The sequence below is a fragment of the Phallusia mammillata genome, chromosome 5 (genome assembly GCF_965637545.1).
Source record: "Phallusia mammillata chromosome 5, kaPhaMamm4.hap1.1, whole genome shotgun sequence".
Classification (NCBI taxonomy): domain Eukaryota; kingdom Metazoa; phylum Chordata; class Ascidiacea; order Phlebobranchia; family Ascidiidae; genus Phallusia; species Phallusia mammillata.
Window position 1 is genome coordinate 9014848 of NC_137256.1, and position 23598 is coordinate 9038445.

Consider the following 23598-nt stretch of genomic DNA (forward strand, 5'->3'; position numbering starts at 1 on the left):
GTTCTCGTTATTTTGAAAACACAATGCATGCACACAGTTTGTACAGGTAGTACAAGACCTTAAACGTTTGGCCAAAAAAACTGTTTCAATTATTATGAAAAATCGAAAATTTACTTTCCACGATATTTTCCATTATTTTACAAAAAAATCCATAAATGTTCCTTTTACTATATTTTTACCTACTCTCTGTATTTAAGGAATATAAAAGCGATGAAGCAATTAAGTGATAAATAGGCCGCCGACAATGCACACAGTTTATACAGATAGTATACTACAAGACCTTGAACGATTGGCAAAAAGAAACTGTTTCCATTATTTTGGAACTTTTCCGAATTGCCTTGGACGATACAAAAGATGCATACAGTAGTGCACATGGTTTGGGTCAATGATGCCTCATGAGTGCAGTCGGTGACCAGACATTGACCATAAAACGTGGCTATACCTGCCTATATGGTCAATGTCATGTCACCAGTTGCAGTGATCAGACCTTATCGTACCATCAAACAGTGTGCACATCCGCAGCTTATCATGTAAATGGCTCATGCTTTTATATACCTTGCCATTCCAAATAAACAGTTGTTTGTGCGCTTTGCGTTTTGTAAGCTACCTTAAACGTAAAACCAACGTATTCAGGCGAACCGAATCACCATAATGGGGAAGAAAACTGCGGTGAAATGTATCACGTTGAAACACTTGCTGGAAGGTGGAACGATAAGAATTGTGACGGTGTTACTCCGTTTATCTGTTCCATGGGAAAAGATCCCAGTATAACGCCGGGAGGTGAACTTAACAACAACAAAAACTGCCCAAGTGGGTGGACACAGGTATACAAGTTTTGTTTTGTTTATGTTTTGATTCATTACTGTGATAAGTAAGCTGCAGACAGTGCACACTGTTCGACCTATAAGGTATCATCAGTGCAGCTGGTGACAAGATATGGGCCGTATTGGCTAGTGTAACCATTTACACTCCAGTTTGTTGGGAGTAACAGGCTGAAAAGCCATGTCACACTATCTGCCACAACTGGGCATAAATTTATTTCCAATTCGGGTTGGGCAATTCAGAATAGTTTTCTATACTAGAAATATTTAGAATAATGACTTTAAATCCAAAATATACAATCCCAAGGATTCGATTAGTTTGTTTTAAGATTCAAACAGTTAAGATTCGAATACTTCTGGATTCAGTATTCCAACTCTACCGATGATTTAAAAAGTTTATTTCAAGTTTCGGATACTTAAGATTCGAATACTCCTGGATTCGGTATTTTTTATTACTCTTCTATATTTATAATTGTATTATTTGTGTCTAGTACGACACGTTGGACGGCAACTACGTGTGTTATTATCTGGATTCGACACCTCGAACGTTTGAAGATGCCCAACAAAATTGCCGCGACATGAAATCGGAACTTGCGAGTTTGCAGTCGATGTTCGACCAACACTTCATCACCAGTTACCTACAGGGACAAACTGCGTGGCTCGGAATGAGGCTTAACCCGGTAAGGGATGATATGTCTGAAATACTTGCTTTCTTGTTCCATATTTTAGTCTAGTTTATTTTATGGGGGCCGATTGTAGCCTGACATTTATTTTTATGGGGTTCGAACTCAGGACGCGCACGGGTAGTATTTTTTCGCGCACGAGCAGTATTTTTTTACGTGTGTATTGATCAGGCGTATTTTACCAATCGGCCAATTGGTTGCCAAAATACTGAGACTTTAAATTTAGATTCGGGAAGGGCCCTTTTGCGCCCTTTAGTCCTTATGTTTAACAAGTGATGCCTAGATTTTAAGGATAAACGCTTATTTTTATGCAATAAATTGAAGTCACTTGATCCATCCATTTATGCCATAGCTGTAAACAGGCTTTAAACCTGTTCCGCATACAAAGTTTTAACAAAAATAAGCCTGAATTAGGCCCGAAACTTAGATATACCAAGGCAAAATTATGACACAAATGTGATTAGTTGAAATTCAGACCCGCATTAAGTCCGTTTTATTCACATTAAAGACCGAACCCGACCCAAAATGTTTGGCCTGACTAGCAACCCTGAAAGGAGCGGCATTTTTTATCGAGCGAAGTAAGTTTAAATTAAACAGAGATATCTAAGTGTCAATACAAAACAGTGTTTACAAAAAAACATTTTTTTTTTTTTTTTTTACAGCAAAAAAAACAAGCACCGAATAAGTTTAAATTTTTGATTACAGGACACACAAGATTGGATATGGGTCGATGGATGGCCTGTGTGGATTTCAAACTGGGGTGAAAACCAACCGACTTCCGATCTCACAAAAGCTTGTGTCATTAACTCGGATTCTGTGTTCGGTTCAGAATGGCTGACAGCCGATTGTAGCCAGACATACCCGTCCGTATGTAAAACCTCAACAGGTATGTACTTGTTTTATCCTCTTTAGTGCAGTTCTGTCCTATGCTTTCTTTCACAAATCGAAATGAACTGATCGTTGTATGATTTAGCACAGGAGTCGGCGAGTCCTGGCACGCGAGGTTGTTTTTTAGGGCACGCCAACCGATTTGCGTGTCTATATTGAAGTAACAATTTAACCTGTTACACTGCCTGTTTGTAGTTTTTATCATGCCATGGTCTTAATATTCAGCCTTACGTGCAAAAAACACTCTGTTTTTTCTTTAGTATTGATATCTGCTGGTACGAACCACTATTATTTAGAAAAACGTTGGCACGCGAGGTCATTAACACATGGAAATAACAAGTAAATTGGCATGCGTCCCGTCTTAAAGGTTGCCGACCCCTGGTTTAGCATCAACTATGCATTCTATTGGGGAGGAATGAAAATGTTTTGAATTGCTATTCGTCGATATAGGTTGGGAACCACCAACTTAGATCCTTAGCCTGGGCGGAATTTTCCACCTATTGGCGTTTTGTAAAAAAAATGTAGACAATACGAACCCAGTTATACAATGCAACATTTTTGTCGGGTGATATAATGTAGACAATTTTTGTGAAAAATCTAGTGTTAATTGAGTAAAAAGGTAAAGGTCCAGAAACGTGGCGTCAGATATGTAACTGTTTCTGGTAATTAGTATAAAAACCTCATTAACCCCGCCTATGTTAACTTCAGAGGAAATCCCACCGACTCCAGGTTACATCGAAGGTTCATGTCCAGACAATACATGGCAAGAATATGGAGGATATTGTGTCAAAACTTTCCTCACTCTAAATGGAGCAAACGAGTAAGTAATAACTTTCTTTTACAATAACCGATAAAGCAAAATTTTGGATTAGCAACAACATTTTGAAACAATTCGGTCAACTTAAACTTATACAAACCGAAAAACACCACTTTAAAGTTAAATTATAGTACTCAGGCCCATTGCAGGCATTGTATCAAATCAGCTGGTCACCAGGCAGTAATGTTTAAAATGACATCAAAAAACGCTTAGAAACTGGAGCAGAACAGACTAATTAAGGACTCAAGTACTTTGCCACAAATCAGTCTTACGTTAAATTCAAGGGTAAATACAATGTTATTCGTGCCGGGTTCGCGCTAAAGTTTTTATAAGTGCTTGGTTCGGCCCTAATTTACACCTTAGTAAATTTAACTCCTAAGTTTAATTACTAATTCGGGAATGATAAAACAAGTCCGGATTGTGGTATGCAGTGTTGGGTTCGGCCCGCTGACATAGCCTTAACAGTATGCACCAACAAACTCATTTCTGCTTTTTTGTACAGTGCACTGAGTTGGGCTGATTCCCAGTTCGCCTGCACAGAATATGCTGGCAATCTTGCTAGTTTCACATCGCGCCATGAACTCGAATGGCTGCTGAGTTGGTACAACGAAACTGAAACGTTGTGGATTGGATTACGAAGCAATGGACAAGGTCGGTGCACCCAAATTTTTTTTCAACAAGCTAAACAAATACCATAGCAACATGTTTTTTTCGTTCATCCCTTTGATTTCTGGAGCGTTTTGTTTGCTAATTTTAGACCCAAAACGCATCTAATTTACCACATTTTACCTCGGTTGTATAACCTTTATCTTATAACAGTGTTTCCTTATGTATGGGTTGTGACCTAAAGTTGGGTCGCCTGTTTTTGTAGACGAAGCTTCTAAACTTCGTTTCGTGGCATTTTTTATTTTCCTCGGCTTCAAACTTGTAATACAACTCAAAGACAACTGTTTTTGGCGTAATAGTGGTTGATTTTGTCTGTGACGTCATACGGTGTTTGTTGTCTCATTGTTGAGCGTTGTCGGGCTGATAATGCATCGACCCCACTTTACAACTCGGGCCAAATGGGAATGTTTATTCGAAAAAACAAATAATATCTGTTTGATTTTAGTAATTTTCAATAGAAACCAAACAAAAAAACAACTTAATTAGTAATAGTACACATCCTTGGGTCGAAAAGTTAAAAAAAAGCTATAGCACATGTGGTGACTGTAATCAACTGGCGCCCTGTTTCATTTTTTCCCAAATGATGTCTCTGTGTTTTAAAAACCATAAATCCAAACAGCCCAATTTTGTTGGAAGATTTTCCAAAGAACCGATTACAGAAAGAACAACAACTGTAACCACTGTACAGTAAACCTCGGTTAATCCAGATCCGTTTGGACCACAAAATTTTTCCGGAATAGGCGAAGGTCCGGATACCCGATGTCGATTAGTTCAAGTCTTACCACATTACAAATCATAATACCTCGAGTTTGTTCTAATTCTTTACCGAGGTTTCCTACACTTAGGCGGCTGGTCGTGGATTGATGATCGGCCCGTTTCATTTACTTACTGGAACGAAGGTGAACCCAACAATGCACACGACACGAACGAAGATTGTGTGGAAATGTATGGTGGTAGTGGAAAATGGAACGATATTTCGTGTTTGGATGGTCATGGTTACGTTTGTCGGGCTCCTAAAGGTACGGTTGTGTTGTTAACATAAGGGTGGTTGTTTTTTTAACTTGTAAAGCTTGCGTAACACTAACTGATTACTTTTGACCCACATTTTGGTGAAGTGATGAGTGATGACAATACACACCAAAGTACGTTTTTGCGATTTTAATGTGACCTTTAAGGTTAATTTTGGTTACAAATGCGACCAAAATGGGATTTTAGCGTAGTCATGCTCAACTGTATTACGTCATCCAACCCTAAAACATGACGTGACTCAACAAAACAATATTTTAATTTTTTTTCTGTTTTATTTTGTTTCAAATTTCGCATTTAGGGCTAGTGCAGAAATGAAAAAAAGTGAAAGTTTAAAGTTTCCAATAGGCGACCAGAATGCACGTTTACAAAAACAGCTCGTCCTGTGGTCTACGTTAGTCTTTCTTTGAAAAAAATTAAAAACGGTTGCAGCGCCACTGAAAATACACGGAAACAGTAAAACTGAAAATACAAGGAACAGTAAAACCTATAATATAATTTTGTTTAAAATCCATCGCACACAATTTTTATCTGGACAAAAATCCTAACATTCTTGTCACAAAACGTTTCGTTTTTTGGTCATATTTGAACTAAACTAACAGCCTGCATATTTAAAATGCCATGTTATATGCCACGCCATAAGATTTATGCAGACTACATATAAGTAACATGCTATTTTCTTTATACGCAGTGGTTGGTACCGATTCTGACGGAAACGTTATACACTACACCACACCCAAACCCCCGGAAGGTAAATGAAGAGAGGATATTACCTAAACACTAAAATACAGCTCAAAACGTTTCACTGTGAACTCTATTTAGACATTTGTGGTTAATTACAATTTCCTTCATCGCAGATTACCTACTGAAACAAACTATAGTCTATCGTTATCGTTAATAATCCGGTTAATAGCAAGAAAAAGTATGTTAAAGAACATTTTAAACTAAAGATGTTATTTTTTTCATTTATTGCAACAGAGACACACGACAACCATGGTGCAGTGATAGCTGGTGTGGTGATTGGAGTCTTATGTATTGTATTGTTATTTGCTGGTCTGGCTGTCTACATGTACAGGAACAAGTCAACTGCGTCGAAAATCGGTTTGTTTGTCTGTGATCAATGCAGCAACCACAAGTTAATCTTGCAGTTTGAATTCAGCTTACTACATTTGAATGTTTTTATTTACTGTATTTTAGCGGAAACAGCGTCTGAAATTCCAACTGGTATCGTCAATAAATTATATTCCCTTGCTGGAAACAACCCAGAAGAAAGTTCTAGTTCAAGTAAAGAGGTAAGACTTTGCATATGACCTGTAATCGAGCTTCAATCTGCCCCAGTCTGAGTTGAGATATAAATTCATAACTGGGATCAGGTCTGAAGCATTGATGCAGACCAGCGATGACGGCACACTCATGTATAAATCATAGTACGTCACGCCTGTTAAATGGGAAAATCTACTAACACTATAACTCACGTCAGCCATACAACTAATTTTCGATAGGTGGCGCCAAGAACAATAGCCGGTATATTTCTAAAAATGCCGACAGTTAGGGCTATTAGGGTTAGGAATTAGTATTAAGAATTCAATATAACTTACTTTAAAACGTAGATCGTAATGTAAAATTTTTAAAAACTTGCTTCCCAACCCTGCCTCACTCCAGCTGCAAAATTAATAACTCTTTTGCGGCGCACTGAACAAAAATCATAAATATAGTTATTTATCATATCTTTTATCTATCAAGTGAGTGAATACAATCAAATCAAAAATTACCTAAAGGATTCTTTGTTAATTCAAAGCAACTTAGCACGCACACTTAAAAATATAGTAATATTTTGGAAACTTGTTTGGAAACTTACAATTTGACTGTTCTTTTCAATAATTAGGCCCCTCCTGTTCATTATGAGAAGGATATGGGCGCAACATTGGACCACAGCGACATATAATCACACTCCTTTCTTACTACTGTATTACTGGTTGTTTTTACTTGTACTTTTGTAATTTCACATTTCAGCGTCCAATTATTTCCATTCAAGTGTTCTTTCCGCAAAATACAACACTAGCATACATATCTTCACCTAAGACCAAATGCTGAAAAAAAGCCAACGAATAACTATCTTTAATACTTTCTTTGCTTTTGAATTCGGTTCATAGGGCTTGCAGGTACCAGTGCTCCAAAGACTTTTTTCAATCATCTTACTATTACAAAACTTTTTTCAAATTCGGTGGCATAGCCTACCTCAAGCTTAAATGTTATCAGAAACAAATAGGGAACGCTAAAACGTTTGTAATACCTATAAACTCTTTTAACCTAAAATTTGTGTTTGGTTTTACGGCAAGGCCACCGTAAACGCCCCATGTGTAATAATGTTCAATTTTTTGATGACAAACTGTTGGTTAAGTTACACTTTCGAGCTTTAGCCCACCGTTTGCTGAGCACTGAATGGGTTTAATATTTGAAACTGTCATGAAGGGATTTTTTCTTGTTTCTACCCTAGAAAGGCGTGCAACTGCAGACAATGAGTTGTGTAGAAATTCACCAGCCGTTTCTGCGTATCTAAGTTGAACCCAAAAGTACAAGCCCGAAACCCTATTTTTTTTACTAAACCCCAAAGGTTAGATTTACTAGGTGATTTTTCTGAAGCCAGTTTTATTCAAGCTTAAACCTGAACATGTGTTTTTGTTAAAGACAGAATTAGGCCCGAAGTTTGATTTACCACCGGGAAATTTACGTACAAATGATCCCGAATGTGTAAAGCCAGGACCTAATCAAGCCCGTTTTATTCAATCTTAAACCCGAATCTGAAATCTGCCCAAATCCAGACTTTTTTCAAAAAAGTTCAAAATCGGTCCGAAAACTGGATACACCAACGTAATATTACGACACAAATATTTCCTAGTTGAAATTCAGGCCCAAATCAAAAGTCTGATTTTCCGAACATTGAGCAGCTATTTCCGGCTTGGTGATTATTTTTGGAGGCATTGCATCAGAATGATTTCATACACCGACCGAAATCAACTTAACTAGCGTGACAAAAATTTATTTGGCGATCAAGCGGGCACACATGCGCTAGGATACTAGAATAACTGAGTGATAAGCCATTGAATATGCTAGAATCAAAAAAACAGGTTTAAGGATAATGACATTATACTAGAAGTACTAAATGGTACAAAACAAAATTCGCACCGTGAAAATTATAAGATTGGAAGTAGAACTTATTGGCAAAACGCCACAATATAGTTCTAATTATAGGTTAGAATGGAAAATGACTAAATGAAATTTGAATTGAGGCGTAAAAGAAAAAGTACATTGGATTTATTCAAACTACCGTATACGATGTGACATTGACTAATATACGAAACATTTTGGATCAAAAATATAGGCTCTTAACATGTTTAAGCAGCATGGACAAGTATACATGGAAAAAATCTCAACTTCATTCATAAGTTTTAAGATTGCTTAGAAGGCCTTAAATTAAACAGTGGGATTTTATTTATATGACCCAACAAACGTATGTTCAAGATAAAGCTAGCAATAACAGAGACAAGGCATAGAATGCGTTTTTTGTGGTACTGTCTTAAACAAACGCTTCAAAATGGAGTGAGTAACAGAGCTGTAAGTGGATCCAAAATTGGGACCCAAACCCAAAAGTACAAGTCCCAAACTAAAAAGTGGAAGTGGTACCAATTAGGCCAGAAACCAATTAAAATTATGATACAAACAAGGCAGAGTGTTTTATGATACCCAAATTGAGCCAGCTTTAATGAACCTTAAGCAAGCAACCTACCCGAAAAGCTAAGGCTAACTTACAACCCTGGTTTAGCTATTTTGGATGGTTAATAATTAATAAAAATAGTACTAACACCAAATACATCGCTACAGTTGTTCAAAGTGCTTAGACGTCTACTACATACACCAGCTATAGAATATGTTATTTTATTTCTGAATGTTGCTTTTTCATCTTGTACATCTAAGTAGTAAGAGGCTGGTGTTTAATAAATATTATTATTGAATTAGGAAATTGGCAAAATGTCGAAAACTTATTCGCAAAAACACATCATGCATACTAGAATTTAAGACATTTGTAAAACAAACCATGCAAAAGTGCTAAATTTACAAAAACACTGTAAGACTATCATAGTCATGTTTAAAATCATACTGTTCAGCATTTTCAAGCATACCGCCATGCGAAATGGCTGAAAATTACTTTGACAAGTGTATCAAACACTCACTTGATTAATATTGCTGTGAAAAATGAAACATGCCAATTTTAGAAGCATTCAGACCCCATTTTTGGGTCTCCTGGTGGGCGCTCGACGGCCTGGGGCTTTGGGTTTACTGAAAGCTTGTTTGGTGTCTGTAGCTGGGGGGTGAACCTCCAAGCGAAGATATTCCTCCGTGATTTTGTCTTTGGCGTCACATTCCAACTAGAAAGGAATTTATAATTGTGGAATTTAATTAATAGTTCCTACTTAACATATGGTAGTTGAGTTTATTTCGCTTTTGTGAAAGAAAACATAGCCACACAACGTTGAAATGTCTTGGAGGGCACAAATTGGTGTATAATGATTAGGGATGTGCCAAAACTGCAAATGATCTGTTTGGTCGAGCACCGAGCATCTCACTTTAATGCTCGGTGCTGGGCCGAGCACGCTCGGTGCATTATGACGTCACAAAAAATCCCCTTTCTACGTTTTAGCTCTACAAAGTCTCTTATGTCACCGGTGGTGTTTTATTAAGCTGTACATGCCCTTTAAGTACGCGTTTTTCCACTATTTAATACCAATACAAAATCATTCGTTTTTGTTCATAGACACCCTTCAGAACACTAGTTTCGTATGTTAGCAGGGCATGAATATGCAATTTTAACGCTCGGGTATAAGTTTGTGCAACTGCTCGGCCGTGCACCGAGCATTAAAAACAGCGATGCTCGGTACCGAGTACTCGGGTTCTGGCTCGGCTCGGCCCATCCCTAATAATGATTAAATGTGCTGCTTCTATATGTATTACAAAGCATTCTGTGATGGGAGTACACAAGAAAGTAAGTGTGGCGCATTGTGAGTAAACTAAAAATTGCTGGTGTTCAGATTAAAAATGGAATATAAATAGATCTTTGAATTAAAACAGTTCAGAAACACCAAAATATACAGATAATTCCATTCATTGCAAATTACCTTTTATCACAGACTAAATATCAAAATTTTAGCTGTGAATATTAGAAAAAAACAATTCAGTTTAATGCAAGGAAATTGTTTTTAGAAATTTTAATTGCTATTTAACAGACTTATAGTGTAGTGTAGTTATAAATTAATCAAGTGTACCTTTTTGTCAAGTTTGATTTTGAAGATCTCCTCAATTGTATCCATCAATGGAGATTTGCATGATGAGTATAACATGCGGTGCTTCACTGGTATTGAGTAACCAGGCATGGAGTAAATGAAAACTGAAAAGAAACAATATTTATTTTCACTGTCATTAGTTGTTACCGTAAAAGTAATTTTTTTGGCAGAGAATTGCTGTGTGGTTACTACTTTACCTCTGTTTTAAGCATTTATTATTAATGGTTCCCTAAACAAGGTTTTGTAAATATATACAGCTTTAAAGTTGAGGTAGTAAATTGGACTTTTTGTTTAGACTAGATAGAGGATCCCAAATTGTGGTAAGCCTTTCATGTGGTATGCAAGCATCCTTTGGTTTTATTATAAGATTAGGCATCTTGATCATGGGGTATCCTTATGCCATAATTTTTTTCATTTGCAATTGATGCATTTATGATGCAACGAAGTGTATTGTACAGGTGGTATCCCTACTGTCTGGTTAAAGGTGGTATAAGAGCATATTTTAAGGAAACGTACCAAACGTATCCTGGTAAAAAAAGCCAGAACAAACAGGCACATTGTAAAATGTTGCCAAAGATCACACACAAGGTTGTTGCACTCACAGTTGGTGACAAAATCCTCATCATTATGGCGATGTGCGTACTTAAACAAATGGTATCCTGCCCGTTCAGGTGATATCAATCCATGCAATTCAACGGCTGAAATATTATGCGCCGAGTGCTTCATGATTATTTCTGTGTCAACATCAATGCTCTACAAAAAATAACACATATTGTTCTAACCTGTTTTGACAAAAGGTTATGACAATATTACAGTAAACAAAAAGCGTTTGGAATATTTTAGGAAACACCTAATTGGTTCATATTTTATACTTTTTAGAAGAACAGTTTCTGATGATTCTATATCAATAAAAAAAGTAAATATATATCATTTACTCAGGCAGTGTTTTTTATTTACTAAATGTATAGAAATTTGTCTCTTTAGCGTTTTTCACATCAAGTAAAATAATTTTTTCATGCAAATTGTAGACAATTTTGAACAATTGCATTTTGGTTGGTCACAAATTGAAATTTATTTTTACTGAACAATATGCATTTACCATGGTTTTCAACATGTCACTTAGATTGCAGGAGGTTGATTTTAAAACAAACACCAATATAGGAAGTGATTAATATGGTCACAAGTTTTATTTTGATTGCGTAAATTTTCACAGAAACCAATGACCTAATGTTTACATTGCATGCCACATCAATATTATTAAGTTGACATTTTTCGAGAAATTTGACTGACCATAATGGTGAATTTTCATTTAACTACCAATACTTCTATTTATATTTACATATTTAGGGTGGTGCAAATTTTGAATGATCTCAACATTATTAAGCATACAATTTCCCTAGAGCTGTTTACTATACCAATCACTTTAAGTTTTCCAACCAAATACTTATTTTCTTTCAATATTTGCACTACTACTTACGATTCAGATCATTACCATATGTGCCCATGCGAACAATAAAACATGCAAATATATGTAAATCAATAACTATTAAAATATTTGATTTGTATAATACTAAAGTAGTTTATACTTTGATTTTAGTTTTAGCGGAGTTAGCAAACTGGTCCCAAACTATTTTTTGTAAGATTTATGAATAGTGCAGAGACAAGTGAACTGGAACATGCAGGACAAACATGGTGAATTTAAATTTAGTTTTTTTTTTACCATTTCAATGTGGTTGATAGCACCTTCGTAAAATTCTAAAAACGCTTGTTCCAAGCAGTTTTCAATTGGAAATGTCAATCCTTGAACTGTTTGCTGCCGTGTGGAGTTTCCAATTGCAGTTCTTGTCTAAACACACACTTGTTTAACAAATGTACAAAAATCAAACAACTATAATGCAGTTCATTACACCCAATGACTAGGAATGAATTTGCATGGCTAAAAACTGCATAAAAAATACTTCCCAGCGAAAGTTTTGTTCTTTATTAAATGTAAGTTTTTGTCTAAACACAAATACTCTTCAAAAAAGATAAACACAATAAACAAACTATACTGCAGGTCGTGATACTGAATGACTAATAATAAATTTGCATGGCTAAAAATGTATACCCCAAAAATACTTGAAAACAACTTTTCAGTTCTTTTAAATAGTATATTAAGCTATTTGTGCATAAAAACACTGAAGTCAACCAGGTTGAAACTAAACACTTACCTTAAATGCAAATTTAACAAAGATAAATCCTCGCTTTTATATAAAACATTGAAACAAACATGTATGTTACACCGGACACAAATAAAAACATTGCCCTACACGTCTCCAAAAACAGTATGTGTGCATCATGATAGATTACTAACTATAAGAATATAAGCTAATCACGTACCTCTGTTGCATCCATCATTTTAAGTTCTTCCTCTGCATTTGTAAGAGGTGGAGGAGCTGCCTTGTGTCTGAGATATTCCTTGTAGCCCTCCAAAGATACGTCATCCTATAAAATTGGAAGTTGTTAGGTTTCATTGTTGAAAAAAGTGACCTCAAAACTGGTCAAATTGCAAAAGCATCAAGCCAATAAATGATACGCCACAGTAAGTGAGCCAGTTTCCTCTGCGGTTTATGCCCAGTTGTGGCATCGAACAGAATAAGTGAGGCATGGCTTTTTAGCCTGTTACTCCCAACAAGAGTCCCTTTGTATGGCTACACTAGCCAATATGGCCTGTCTCATATGGTCGAAACACTGTCTGCAGCTGGACATATTGTTTACATTAATAGACTATGTTTAGATATTTTTTATTCTACTTAAGTTTTAAGTGAAAGTTACATACCACAGAGTTTCCATAGACCTCCTCTTTGATAAAATTTCCTCCAAACTCTGCTTTTAGGGTTGCTCTGGTGGCAGCGTACAGCATCTTTTCACGGGTCTAAAAAATATTACTTTTTTGCAGAATGGAAAGTATGTTTATGACAGATAAATGCAAAGTTCAATCCCGAATTTACCGCAAAAACATAAAATTTGAAGTTATCACATCAATTTGTTTTGTAGAATGTTTTTTTGCAGTAGTTAGGTTAAAATGTTCTCAAAAACTTATGCCACAGTGCAAAACAAGGTGCATTGCATAACAAACCATTATTGAATTGCTACCCTACAAAAATTTACCAAAATGCTACACAGTATTACCTTAGAGTCATCTGGTGAATAAGAAGTCATCAACCAATTGTCTGTGGAATCAAGTTGGTAAAGAACATAGCAAGGCTGTTTGTCTTTGTAATACGGCATTGTTGATTTATCAAATTCATCTTCCCATGAATCAGATTCTTTTTGTGCAAACGCTTTTGGCACAAGAGTTTCTGCAAGTACAAACTCTATGACTATGTTTGTCAATCCTATGGACCTAAATATTTGATTTTAATGGACTTGCTTGGTTCATGGTGTCCTTGCATGAGTACAAAAGTTGTACACAACAAGTCATTTAAGCGAGGGCTTCTCAATTTTATTTGTCTTATTTATTCTTCAGTAGAAAAAATACTCTGAATGTTTCAAACAATCATACAAAATCAAACCCTAAATATGTCACTTAACTAAACCTATAATCTATGAAGTAAAAGAATGAATTGAGTTATCTTTTGCAAATACAGTGCAGTATTATTTGCAAATATGGTGCAGTATTTAGGTTTATAGACTTGGAACATTTGTAGTGCAGGGTTCCCGCGCAATTTTCGTTAATAAATTCCATGACTTTTCCAAAACTTTTGAAGAAAAAAAAAAAAAAAAATTTCCATAACCTTAATCGAAAAAATTTCCCATAGTAAAACCAGAAAAGAGGCTTTGGTATATGCAACCAATTTACCATATATTTGTTGCAATATATACAAACGTTACATAATTTGAAATTCCCCATCTCTATCAGGCGTTTTCAGGGTAAAACAGGTGCCAAATTCCATACTTTTTCAAGGACTTTCGCAAAAGTTGGCTTTTTCCAAAACTTTTCCAGGCCTTAAAAATACAAATTTAAATTCCATAACCTTTCCAGGTTTTCCATACCCGCGGGAACCCTGGTAGTGTTAGCAACTTTAGCAAGAATTTATTTTTTCATCTCAAACCTTTTTTAATCTTATTATTACAAAGCTTTTTGGTACATATATAATGTAAGTGGAGGGTAGTAAAATTGTTACCATTTTCAATCAAAATTTGAACACAGCGAATATTTCCCTGAGTTGTACAATCCCTGAAAATTGCTTTTAATTCATCCCCACCTGCAAAAAGATAAGTAAAGTCTTTGATCCAAAAGTATTATCTAACAACAAAAACATTGAGAAACTATTTAACAATACACTGCTAAATAAAGTAAATTTGTACAGTAAACAACGTATCAATAAATTTTTTCCTTGGCCAAACAAATTAAGTAAACTTACATTGTATTCCTGTTTGATGCGACATTCTAGCCGATGTTAGATGTGGGTTACTGACAGCTTTTTGCTGTAAACGCTGTGTACAGTTTAAACTATTGGAGACCTTTCTATTTTTAACACTCAATTGTACTTTCCTTGTTTCGTTTTCCGGAAATAAAAGTACAGGTTGACTTATGACACCTCAAAGTTCAACAAAATAACGTCACCATTTAAAAACATTTAACAAATTTACACCACCGGTAAAAGTACGACTTGAAGTTTACTTTTTGAACCGGCACTTGAATAAAAAATTCATGAAGCCCAAACACCACAATTTTGCAAAACAAATAAAAACTTGTTTTCACAAGCAAGCATTTTTTTAAACAGTTACACATTACTTTGACCAGTGAACGTCATGTCTTGAGTAAATAAACTCCAAAATATATTTACATGACACAGTCAAAATGGTTAGTGGAGAATTTTTTTTTTAGTTCGCAAAGGTTTGGTTCAATAAGGTTTTCAACTTACAAGTTACTAGTATTCGAAACTATTGTCCCCTTTACTGACACGTCATTATAACAAATATTGTATTGATTGGATGGCCAAAAGCATTTACTACGTCTCGAAATGTGCTAATGGACTTATTCTACTAGAAATGTTTTAAACCCCGAATTTGGTGGGCTTCTTTGCCTTTGTAATATGGCGACAAAACTGTAATAGGTTAGGTCCTAAGGTATTAGGTTTGTATAAGAATGTTATTTCTATCTCCGGCAAGCGCACCGCAGACTTAATTACAAAACAAACCACAGGCTTTAGAGGCGTTTCTCGCTTTTTAAGCGGTGCCCTGCATCAGTAGAAAGGGGTGTAGGCTTGCAGAAAGCTTTGAAACAAGCTAATATATAGCAAGTGCTGCATTTTTTAGTCTAATTGTTTGTTTCTTAGATGTTTAGTAATTTTATGTCAGAAACAGATGTGTTATTGTATTATAAGACCAAAAGCTTTTGTTCTAAATGTATTGTTCTTTGCCAAGTATTGTTTCTTTGCCTAGTGTCATGTTTATTATACTGGAGACTGGAAACACATTGCATTTTCCGGTATTTAGGTGAAGGTCAGCGAATCCCCAGTGGATGTGAACAAATCAATAGATAGTTTGGAAAAAACTGGTTGTTGGGTAAACCAATCAAGGTTATTCTTTTCGGATTTTCAAACCAAGTTATGGTAAGGGTGTTTTGGTGTCTTACATTTTATGTGAACATTAGATTTGGTACTAAACCTAACGACACCGTGTATTCGCTTTCTTAAACCGTGGGAGTTGGACTTGATTGAGCTGGAATATGGCAGACATACTGGCGTAGGCTGCATTCAAGCAGGAGCTGGATGAAGAATTGGACTTGATTAAGCTGGAATATGGCAGACATACTGGCGTAGGCTGCATTTAAACAGATGCTGGACAATAAACTGTAATTATATACAACAGTAAGTATATGTTGGTTGGATTTACATTGTTTACCCAAATATGTTTAGTTCACAGAAGGAAATACACTCTGGAATGTCCTGTATGTACCCATTGCAGAAAGATATATTACATACTATTCAAGATGTCAGCTCGAATGGTGAAATGTTATGGCGGCGCTTACAGTCCTAAAAATGTAAAAAGGCGTTATAACAACGCTGTCTTTATTTTGCATTTGCCTTGGAGTGGATTGCTTCATTTAACTTTGTTGACTAACACGAGCACTGCTTATATAGGCTACTGGTTCTGCATAGGTTGTGTTGTCCAAGCCGGCAAATATATTTAACTCGCACAAGAAAATAATGGCGGGTAAGTTTAGGAAAATTAACTTTGTTCCTCATTCTATGGCTGTTGCGTCTAACCGATTTAATAAATCACTAATTTAAATATGTTTGTGGCTTCCTTATTAAACTAAAATTATAGTTTACATATTAAACTTGCAATTGACGTTTACATCAAACTACTAAGGAAATCGTTAACGCTTTTATTTACAAAAGAGTTGAAATTAAAGGTTGGCATGCAACCAAATACATTTTACACAACTATAGGTTCTCAAATCCAAAAAGTTTATTTGCGTTATTATACAGACTTGTGGAAACACAAAAATTACTCATTTGTTTCGTAGCTTCTAAACACAAATGTTTTTCCCGAAAATCTGCAGTGTCAAAAGAAAGTATATAATACAAGACTTAGCATAAAAGATCCGTGTACATTGTATAGTTTTCACTGGAGAATGTTGATCAGTGGGTAGTTAAGACGGTAGCTGAAATGTAAGGAACAAGTTGTTACGGCAAACACTATTTTTGCAGCCATTTTCTGACCCTGTGGCACTAAAGCAGTGTTTCTATTATTATGTATCGTTTTGTGTCCCGAAATTAATATATTACAATACTCTACATGAAAAAAGCGATACAGCCACTTTCTCTTACTTGCTCTAATGCTCTACGACCACTTTTTTTGCCATTAAAACCAGCAAAACGTTGGGAGTTATACCTGCTGTTTGACACAATCCACCACTGAAGCCAGATTTACAAGTGCAGTAAAATCCATTGGAGATGTCCACACATGTTCCACCATTCAAACATCTGTTTGTGGCGCAATCATTGACAACTGTGACGTAACAGAAGAAGTGTTTCTGCCACTGTTAACGTTATTGTTTTGTATTCTTTTAAGCAAAGCTGAAGCTAAAATGCAAAATAACTATTATACCTACAATTACTGTATTCTAATACAGCATATTTGGCAGCAAATTGCCATTTTGCGATTTGGATTTTAATTCAACTGCAAAATACGCATTTGTGATTGAAACAAAAACCTACTATTGGACATTGAAGGTAATGCACATACGACTCCAGGCTCAGAGGCACGGTGAAATACTGTTGTTGATGCTTCTGGTTGAGTAACTAAAGAAAGAATGCCATTAGCTGCACTACTCACATTTAAAAACATAAACAATGCAAAATGTTTATTACTGGTGAGCATACATAAAAATCTGTTATACCTCCAACTGGTGCGACAGGCTTTTCGCAAGTAAAGTATTGTGAGTCTGTACAGGTCAAATCGTTCCATCTTCCTTGCTGATCTTGAACAATTTCAAGGCAATCTTCATTACCCCAAGCGTTGTCTGGTTGAGGTGGGAAAAATGGCCTGAAACAAAATTGCACTGATTGTTTGTTTGTAAAGTGAGTTTTTTGACTCACTGTAAAACATGCAAAAGTTACGCCTTACTTTAATGAAATTTGTCAGAAGCTAATTTTTCAATACTACTCCAAAAATGATATAAAGTCATCTGTCAAAAACAAGTATGCTAAAGAAATACGCTTGTGGTCGGGACAACAATGGAACCAATATCATGTTACATTTAACCCTCCACACGGCCAAAAATAAGTTGCAATAAATGGCACCAACAAGTTGCTGTTATTTTTTACTTGTAGGTGACATTTGTCCCGTCGTTCCAAACAAAATGACCTTCTTTGGCTATATCACTTCCGCCTATCCAATACTTAGAACGGGCAGAGATTTGGTTGTAAAGGAATGTCTGAGTAAAACAAGTTACAAATAATTTAGATATTTGTTTTGATATTTATTTTAGAATTTGCTAAAATTGGCAGCAAAAAAATTAATTGGAAATGTTTAGACTAGAAAAAGTGTTTCTAAAAAAATAATAAACATGTCTATTATTAAATTTTGGATGCAAAATTGCATTTTGCAGCGATTAAGAATGCTTTTTTTTTACTAAACTCAAAAACAAAACTGTCTTACAAAACTTTGTGGTAACTAAAAAATGATTAAAAAAAATAAAGCAGGCGGTTTAAAAATATCTGAAATTAAATTTATGAAGCGATTTTTTTGTATTTGAAAAGTTTTACTCAGCATGAGAACATACGTTTTCATCTGCAGATGTCACTTTTGCAAGCCCAGCTCCCATATTTTTGCATGTTTTCTTAGCATCGGTCCATGATTGTTTGATCGCGTCGTTTCCAGACAAATAATAACAGGAGGAATTGTGTTTAACCCACCCGGCTGGACATGGGACGTATGGGGCTATCGAAAAGAAAAGCCGGAGTAAAAAGTTAGTAATTAATAACAGACATACAAAAAAGTGTTTCAGTAGATATGATTTTGTAAATTCGCCGATTCATTTTTTGGTTTCATATAATATGTCAAGATTACTTAGGATGTGGTCAGATCACTTGTTAAAAATTGGTATTCGCTCTAAACCAGTGGTTCTCAAACTTTTTCAGTATTTTTTCGAAACGGTCTCTTTGCCATTATTTCGAGGGCTCGCGGTCCTTAAGCCCAAATGTGTATTTCAGAAAAACGAAAGTTGATTGCAAGATTTTAGCTAGTTATGCAAAATTGCGCATAACAAAGATCCAAAGACAGCATATGACATCACAGACAAGACAAAAAATATTACAATTGTACGCGAACAATTGGATTGTTGTTAATTGTTATGCAATAAAGGCTATTGTTTAGCAATGGATACAGTCGATTCTCAATTCTACTGTGATTTAAACGTATTTAGTGGCACAAACTGACACCAAACAAGATTATAGAATACTTCAACCTTTTCGCGGTCCCCCCAAAATTGCCAATTATCGAAGGTTAAACAAGATTTTTCTTTGTTCGGTTCGCAAGTTTTGTGGTTTATCTTCAAACTTGAACGAATAAGATACTTAGCTTCTTTGACCAAGCATTTGGGACGTTGTAGTGGAAAAACGGGTTGCATGAAAGTTAAACAGGGTCTATATGCATTTAAAATATACATAAGGAAGTTAACAGTGTTTCGCATAAATTGATTACCGTGTAAACAGAAGGTAGAACTTCAGTGCTCAGATCAGCCTTAAAGGATGTTTAAAATGTTAAAATAGTGTATGAAACTTTTACCTCAATCACCTTGATAACCCACAAACCTATGAATAAAATACTTACGCACGAAGCTGTAGGTTGGATTTGCAGTGCATGACGTGCCTGTCACTTCGTTTTTGGTCATCACTACGAAGTTACTGAAAACCGCGTTTCTATACACGGTAAAGGCCCCACCGTAATCTGCAAAGCAGGCAACTTTAGTATTTAAATCCACTATCGTAAAAACGAATAGTTTTTTTGTAACCTTGTTTCTATATTGCCAACTTAACAGCTTGTTAATTACAAACATCCACCCCCAACCCATTAAGTAGAAAAAATAAAAGAGGTGAAGACTCATACACCAACACCAGTTTATAAACTTCAGGTTTCTTTTAAAAGTGGTCAATAACAAAAACACATGACTCAAACTATTCATCGTTAATATATGACCAAATGTTTTTGTCGCTGTACGGTGTTACTTGTTTCAACTGACCAGAATTTTAAACCGCCATTAGTTTATTGCTATACTTCCTATTTCTCGTGACAACACAACAACTTATTTCGGGTCGAATTAACAACAAAGTTTCATAACTTCATTCATTATGTTGTATACATGTTCGAAGCATTATTTAGGCTAATTTAACTCGTCTTGGTCGATGTACAACGTTTTGAAATACGTTTCTGCGGTACCTGGCCCAGAGTTGTAAACGGGCCTGAAATTGGAACCCGAAACCCGGCCTGAACCCGGCTAGGCAAGAAATTTTGATTGACAGGCCTATACAAAGATGTCTCAGGCAACACCATAAACACAGCAGACAATAATCCAGAAATTAGCTACTTAGCTAAACAAGGCTGACACAGAGTGCGAAGTCAGACCCGAATCAAGACCGTTTTTGAAGAAACCTAAGCCCGAACCCGGCTAAAACCCGAACCCGGCCCAACTTACAATGCTGCTTTGGCTAAAATTTAAAGTAATCGATCACTGAACGAAAAATGAAAAAAACACCTGTCATTTCTCCACTATGAATTGCAGACAGACATATACTTCCAGTGCCGCCATACGAAATTCCGTTTCCACATGGCTTCGCGGCAGTTGTGCTTGAGAGACAGTTTTTAGGACAGTTCACAACATGCTTTGGTCCAGCACTCAAGCTTGAGAACAATGAGTCACATGTCACTGGGAAAAAACAATTAAGCATGAAAAGTGTACAAAAGTTCATTATTGTATGTTTATGTTTTTGTTATTTGTGGATTTTATGTGTTTTATGCATGTCACTGGGACACTCTAAAGTTTTTGGTGCTGCAAAAGGTTTTGCACTTTTTATGACAAATTTGTCTAACAATGTACGCTTATTTAGGTACTTTACAAAACAAGTTACTAAAGTTTTTCTGTGCAATGTGGCAACAATTGATTTTGCATCGCGAAACTTGGGGTTTTATACAAAACTTACATTGTTGAAGGGAAAGGGAATGTTTTGCAAGGAATCCAAGTAGAACAAGATACTTTAGCAGCATCATCCAAACCTGATTGTTAAAACCTAAACAACAAATAGGCCACAAAGTTTAACTGCCTGGTGACGCTTTCGGTTGCATCAATAACAAACGAACCAAATGAACCAAAGGATTTTACCCGATTAGTTGCGTTTATAACTTAAATCCTGTCCCAAAAATTTTAATTCTGTAACAGAAAGGACAGTCCTAACCAGATTTTCCAAAAAAAGGTTGCTAAAATAGCCGAAATTTCAAGTTGATAAAGGAAGAAAATGACACTTTGCGGTCTTTATCCTGAGTTATGCATAGCTAATTAGTTATCCTGAAAGCATATGAACTCTCACTCATAGCATTACATCTTGGCTAATTTGTGTTGAGACTACAGCTGGTCTTTGAAATAATACCTAACAGGAATGTTTCCCCAAACCCAAACAGTTACCAACACTTTCCACATAGCATGTAGCCTACTCAATTGTGCTTACTTACTCGAAAGACTCGCTTTATCACTTCTCGATGTCTGCTCTAGGAGCTGTTTTTATGATTTAATTAGAGAAACCGCTTTTTACATACAGGTACATTATATAGGTATGCGGCTTGACACTTATCTAAAGTTTCAACAATTTACCGTATTCACGATAATCTGTGTATAACTAATTGTCTTTAACTTTCTCTGTTAATCTATGTTAGGTTTGTGGGGTGCGCTGCTAAAATGCATGTTTACGAAACCTTTACGAAAAGTGGTGCCGCAAAGGTAAACAAAAGTGGACATCCCTTAAATTTCTTTTCCGACATCCTCGCGCACGAAAAAGGAAGGTACATTATTTACTTTTTGTTGGCTATATTTTCCTCTGAAGTGATTGATTGAGATAACCATGTAGGCCATTGCTCTTCAACCGGGGTTCCGCGGAACTCTAGGGTTCCGTACAACCCTTACAGGGGTTCCGTGAACTTTAAGAGTTGCACAGGGGTTCGCTGCGGTTAGGTGTTGCAAGTCAAACATGAATGATTCATAATATCACTGTTGCGAACAGCAATGCTCGCCTGTTCAATATTGTTAACCTTGGTTACACCATTGATCAATTGTGACGTAATAAACACAGCCATGATCCACTCCAAATTGCGAGATAATATAGAAACGACTGATCCAAGTAACATGGCAATGTGTTTCAAAGAATCATTCAACTGATCAACTTTTATTATGTGCTTTGGGTGTGTTAAGAAAAAATGAAATATTTATCTTTGACCTAGCCTACTTCTTACACTCATTAAAGTTATTTTATAGGGGGTTCCGCAAAGTTTGACAAAACACCTTGGGGGTTCCGTGCGACTAAGAAGGTTGAAGAGCACTGATGTAGGCTATTTTTAGTGGATTTGCACAAAAAGCTACCACTAATATGCAAGTAGTCAAGAAAATCAATCTTCGTAAAGAGCTTGTTGGCGTTGAATTTGTAAAACCAAGACAATATAATATCTATACGATTGTTTGTTGAATGTTTTATTCAAGTTCAATCAACTTGGTTTTATGCAGGTCGCATTAGTACATTTGGAAGCCCGAAGAATTTTTTTTACCTTTTTTGCGTTCGTGCAACTTAAACTTCTATGCACTTTTTTGTAGCCATTTCCTTTGTTGTTTTTGTAAATATCTGACAGAAGTAAAAAAATTGCAGCAATTGTTCGCTTTTTTACCCATTTAGTGACATGATTAGCTGTTAAATTACTCAAAAAACATGCTTAAACATAACTGTAACTTTACTTTTTACTCTTTACTTAGGCCTTTTATTCACACTGTGTCTTGTACCCCTGCTTTGGTGCTTCGGGCCCATTGGTGTTACACAAATGACACATCCCCAGATTAAGAAACTCTGCCATAAACAAGACTTTGATAAGCAGGGCTAAAAGTTGAAACATTATTATATTGTAGCGGTATGTTTATTTTCATGAAATATTAAGCGATAGGCCTAGCCCAACTGGAAAAATCAGACTGTGTCGTTGCAAAGCTCAATTGTAGAAAGTTTCCGTGATGCCTTGATACCTAAGCACGTGCTTATTTGCCTTGTGGTTAATGCAGCCTTGCTGATATGTGACTTAACTTGACTTTTTGAGTGTTGTATTATCCAGCGAAACATTTTTTGTACTGGTTGAAATAAGGTAAAACTGGGTCTGATTTTTAAAAGATTTCCAAACCGACAAAATTTAAAAGGAAATAGCATGAACCACTAAATTCACAATTATCAGCATGCTTTACACCAGGGGTGTGCAACCTTTGTCACTGTGGGGCCAAATACAATTGCGATGATTAGATCGCGGGCCGCACCTTTATATAACACAAAGTGATTTTACTTCGTTGCATACCAAAAATACCTTACTACAGGTAAAATTCGCATTTTATTCTAGCAGCAGATTGTCAGGTTGCAGTAAAAAAGCACCGAGCGCACTAATCTGCTCCAAAAATATAATAATTGGACTCGTTTGTCAGTACTTTTGGAATCCAAGCGTCTCTGTGGGTTGCACAACCTTTAGCCACAGGTTGCCCACCACTGTTTCAAACACTCCATATTAAAGTTCATAGTCATAACCAGATAAACGCAAGCCGGTTTAAAGTGTCAATTTGGCTAACTAAA

General features: G+C 35.9%; 3 protein-coding genes across 3 annotated transcripts in view; 1 reads left to right on the forward strand and 2 right to left on the reverse strand.

The window, feature by feature from the left end:
- Positions 1 to 6970, forward strand: part of LOC145230171 (uncharacterized) — a 44834-nt gene extending 37864 nt beyond the window's left edge. Inside the window, exons 46-55 of the mRNA XM_080095552.1 lie at positions 634 to 824; positions 1313 to 1501; positions 2210 to 2390; positions 3101 to 3212; positions 3712 to 3860; positions 4721 to 4894; positions 5593 to 5652; positions 5880 to 6002; positions 6099 to 6193; positions 6787 to 6970. Of these exons, the coding sequence (XP_079951678.1) occupies positions 634 to 824; positions 1313 to 1501; positions 2210 to 2390; positions 3101 to 3212; positions 3712 to 3860; positions 4721 to 4894; positions 5593 to 5652; positions 5880 to 6002; positions 6099 to 6193; positions 6787 to 6846 (1334 nt within the window). The 3' untranslated portion in view covers positions 6847 to 6970. The remainder of the gene's footprint in view (positions 1 to 633; positions 825 to 1312; positions 1502 to 2209; positions 2391 to 3100; positions 3213 to 3711; positions 3861 to 4720; positions 4895 to 5592; positions 5653 to 5879; positions 6003 to 6098; positions 6194 to 6786) is intronic.
- Positions 6971 to 7925: 955 nt separating this feature from the next.
- On the reverse strand, positions 7926 to 14820 carry LOC145230053 (twinfilin-1-like). Its single transcript, XM_080095419.1, has 9 exons — positions 14647 to 14820; positions 14407 to 14487; positions 13412 to 13581; positions 13059 to 13154; positions 12620 to 12724; positions 11961 to 12086; positions 10843 to 10993; positions 10223 to 10344; positions 7926 to 9328 (listed from the first exon to the last, which is right to left on the reverse strand). The coding sequence occupies exons 1-9, from the start codon at positions 14669 to 14671 to the stop codon at positions 9182 to 9184; spliced, it is 1023 nt and encodes a 340-aa protein (XP_079951545.1). The 5' UTR covers positions 14672 to 14820; the 3' UTR covers positions 7926 to 9181.
- A 1903-nt stretch (positions 14821 to 16723) lies between these two features.
- LOC145230313 (uncharacterized) lies at positions 16724 to 21018 on the reverse strand. The gene is made up of 9 exons (XM_080095706.1): positions 20938 to 21018; positions 20493 to 20663; positions 19571 to 19687; positions 18522 to 18679; positions 18064 to 18173; positions 17637 to 17782; positions 17455 to 17538; positions 17129 to 17245; positions 16724 to 16898 (listed from the first exon to the last, which is right to left on the reverse strand). Exons 1-9 carry the CDS (start codon positions 21002 to 21004, stop codon positions 16876 to 16878), a joined length of 993 nt encoding a protein of 330 aa, XP_079951832.1. The 5' UTR covers positions 21005 to 21018; the 3' UTR covers positions 16724 to 16875.
- Between the last annotated feature and the right edge of the window lie 2580 nt (positions 21019 to 23598).

What these genes read in the sequence shown, in the direction of transcription:
- LOC145230053 (XM_080095419.1), bottom strand. Translation starts at nt 14,671, where the DNA reads ATGTCGCATCAAACAGGAATACAAT. An exon ending in TCAAATTTTGATTGAAAATG is followed by an intron (nt 13,582 to 14,406) that starts GTAACAATTTTA and finishes TTGTACTTGCAG; the next exon opens with AAACTCTTGTGCCAAAAGCG. An exon ending in CTATCAACCACATTGAAATG is followed by an intron (nt 10,994 to 11,960) that starts GTAAAAAAAAAA and finishes TATTTTTTGTAG; the next exon opens with AGCATTGATGTTGACACAGA.
- LOC145230313 (XM_080095706.1), bottom strand. Translation starts at nt 21,004, where the DNA reads ATGATGCTGCTAAAGTATCTTGTTCTACTTGGATTCCTTGCAAAACAT. An exon ending in TCATAGTGGAGAAATGACAG is followed by an intron (nt 19,688 to 20,492) that starts GTGTTTTTTTCA and finishes CCTGCTTTGCAG; the next exon opens with ATTACGGTGGGGCCTTTACC. An exon ending in TGACATCTGCAGATGAAAAC is followed by an intron (nt 18,174 to 18,521) that starts GTATGTTCTCAT and finishes TGTTTTACTCAG; the next exon opens with ACATTCCTTTACAACCAAAT.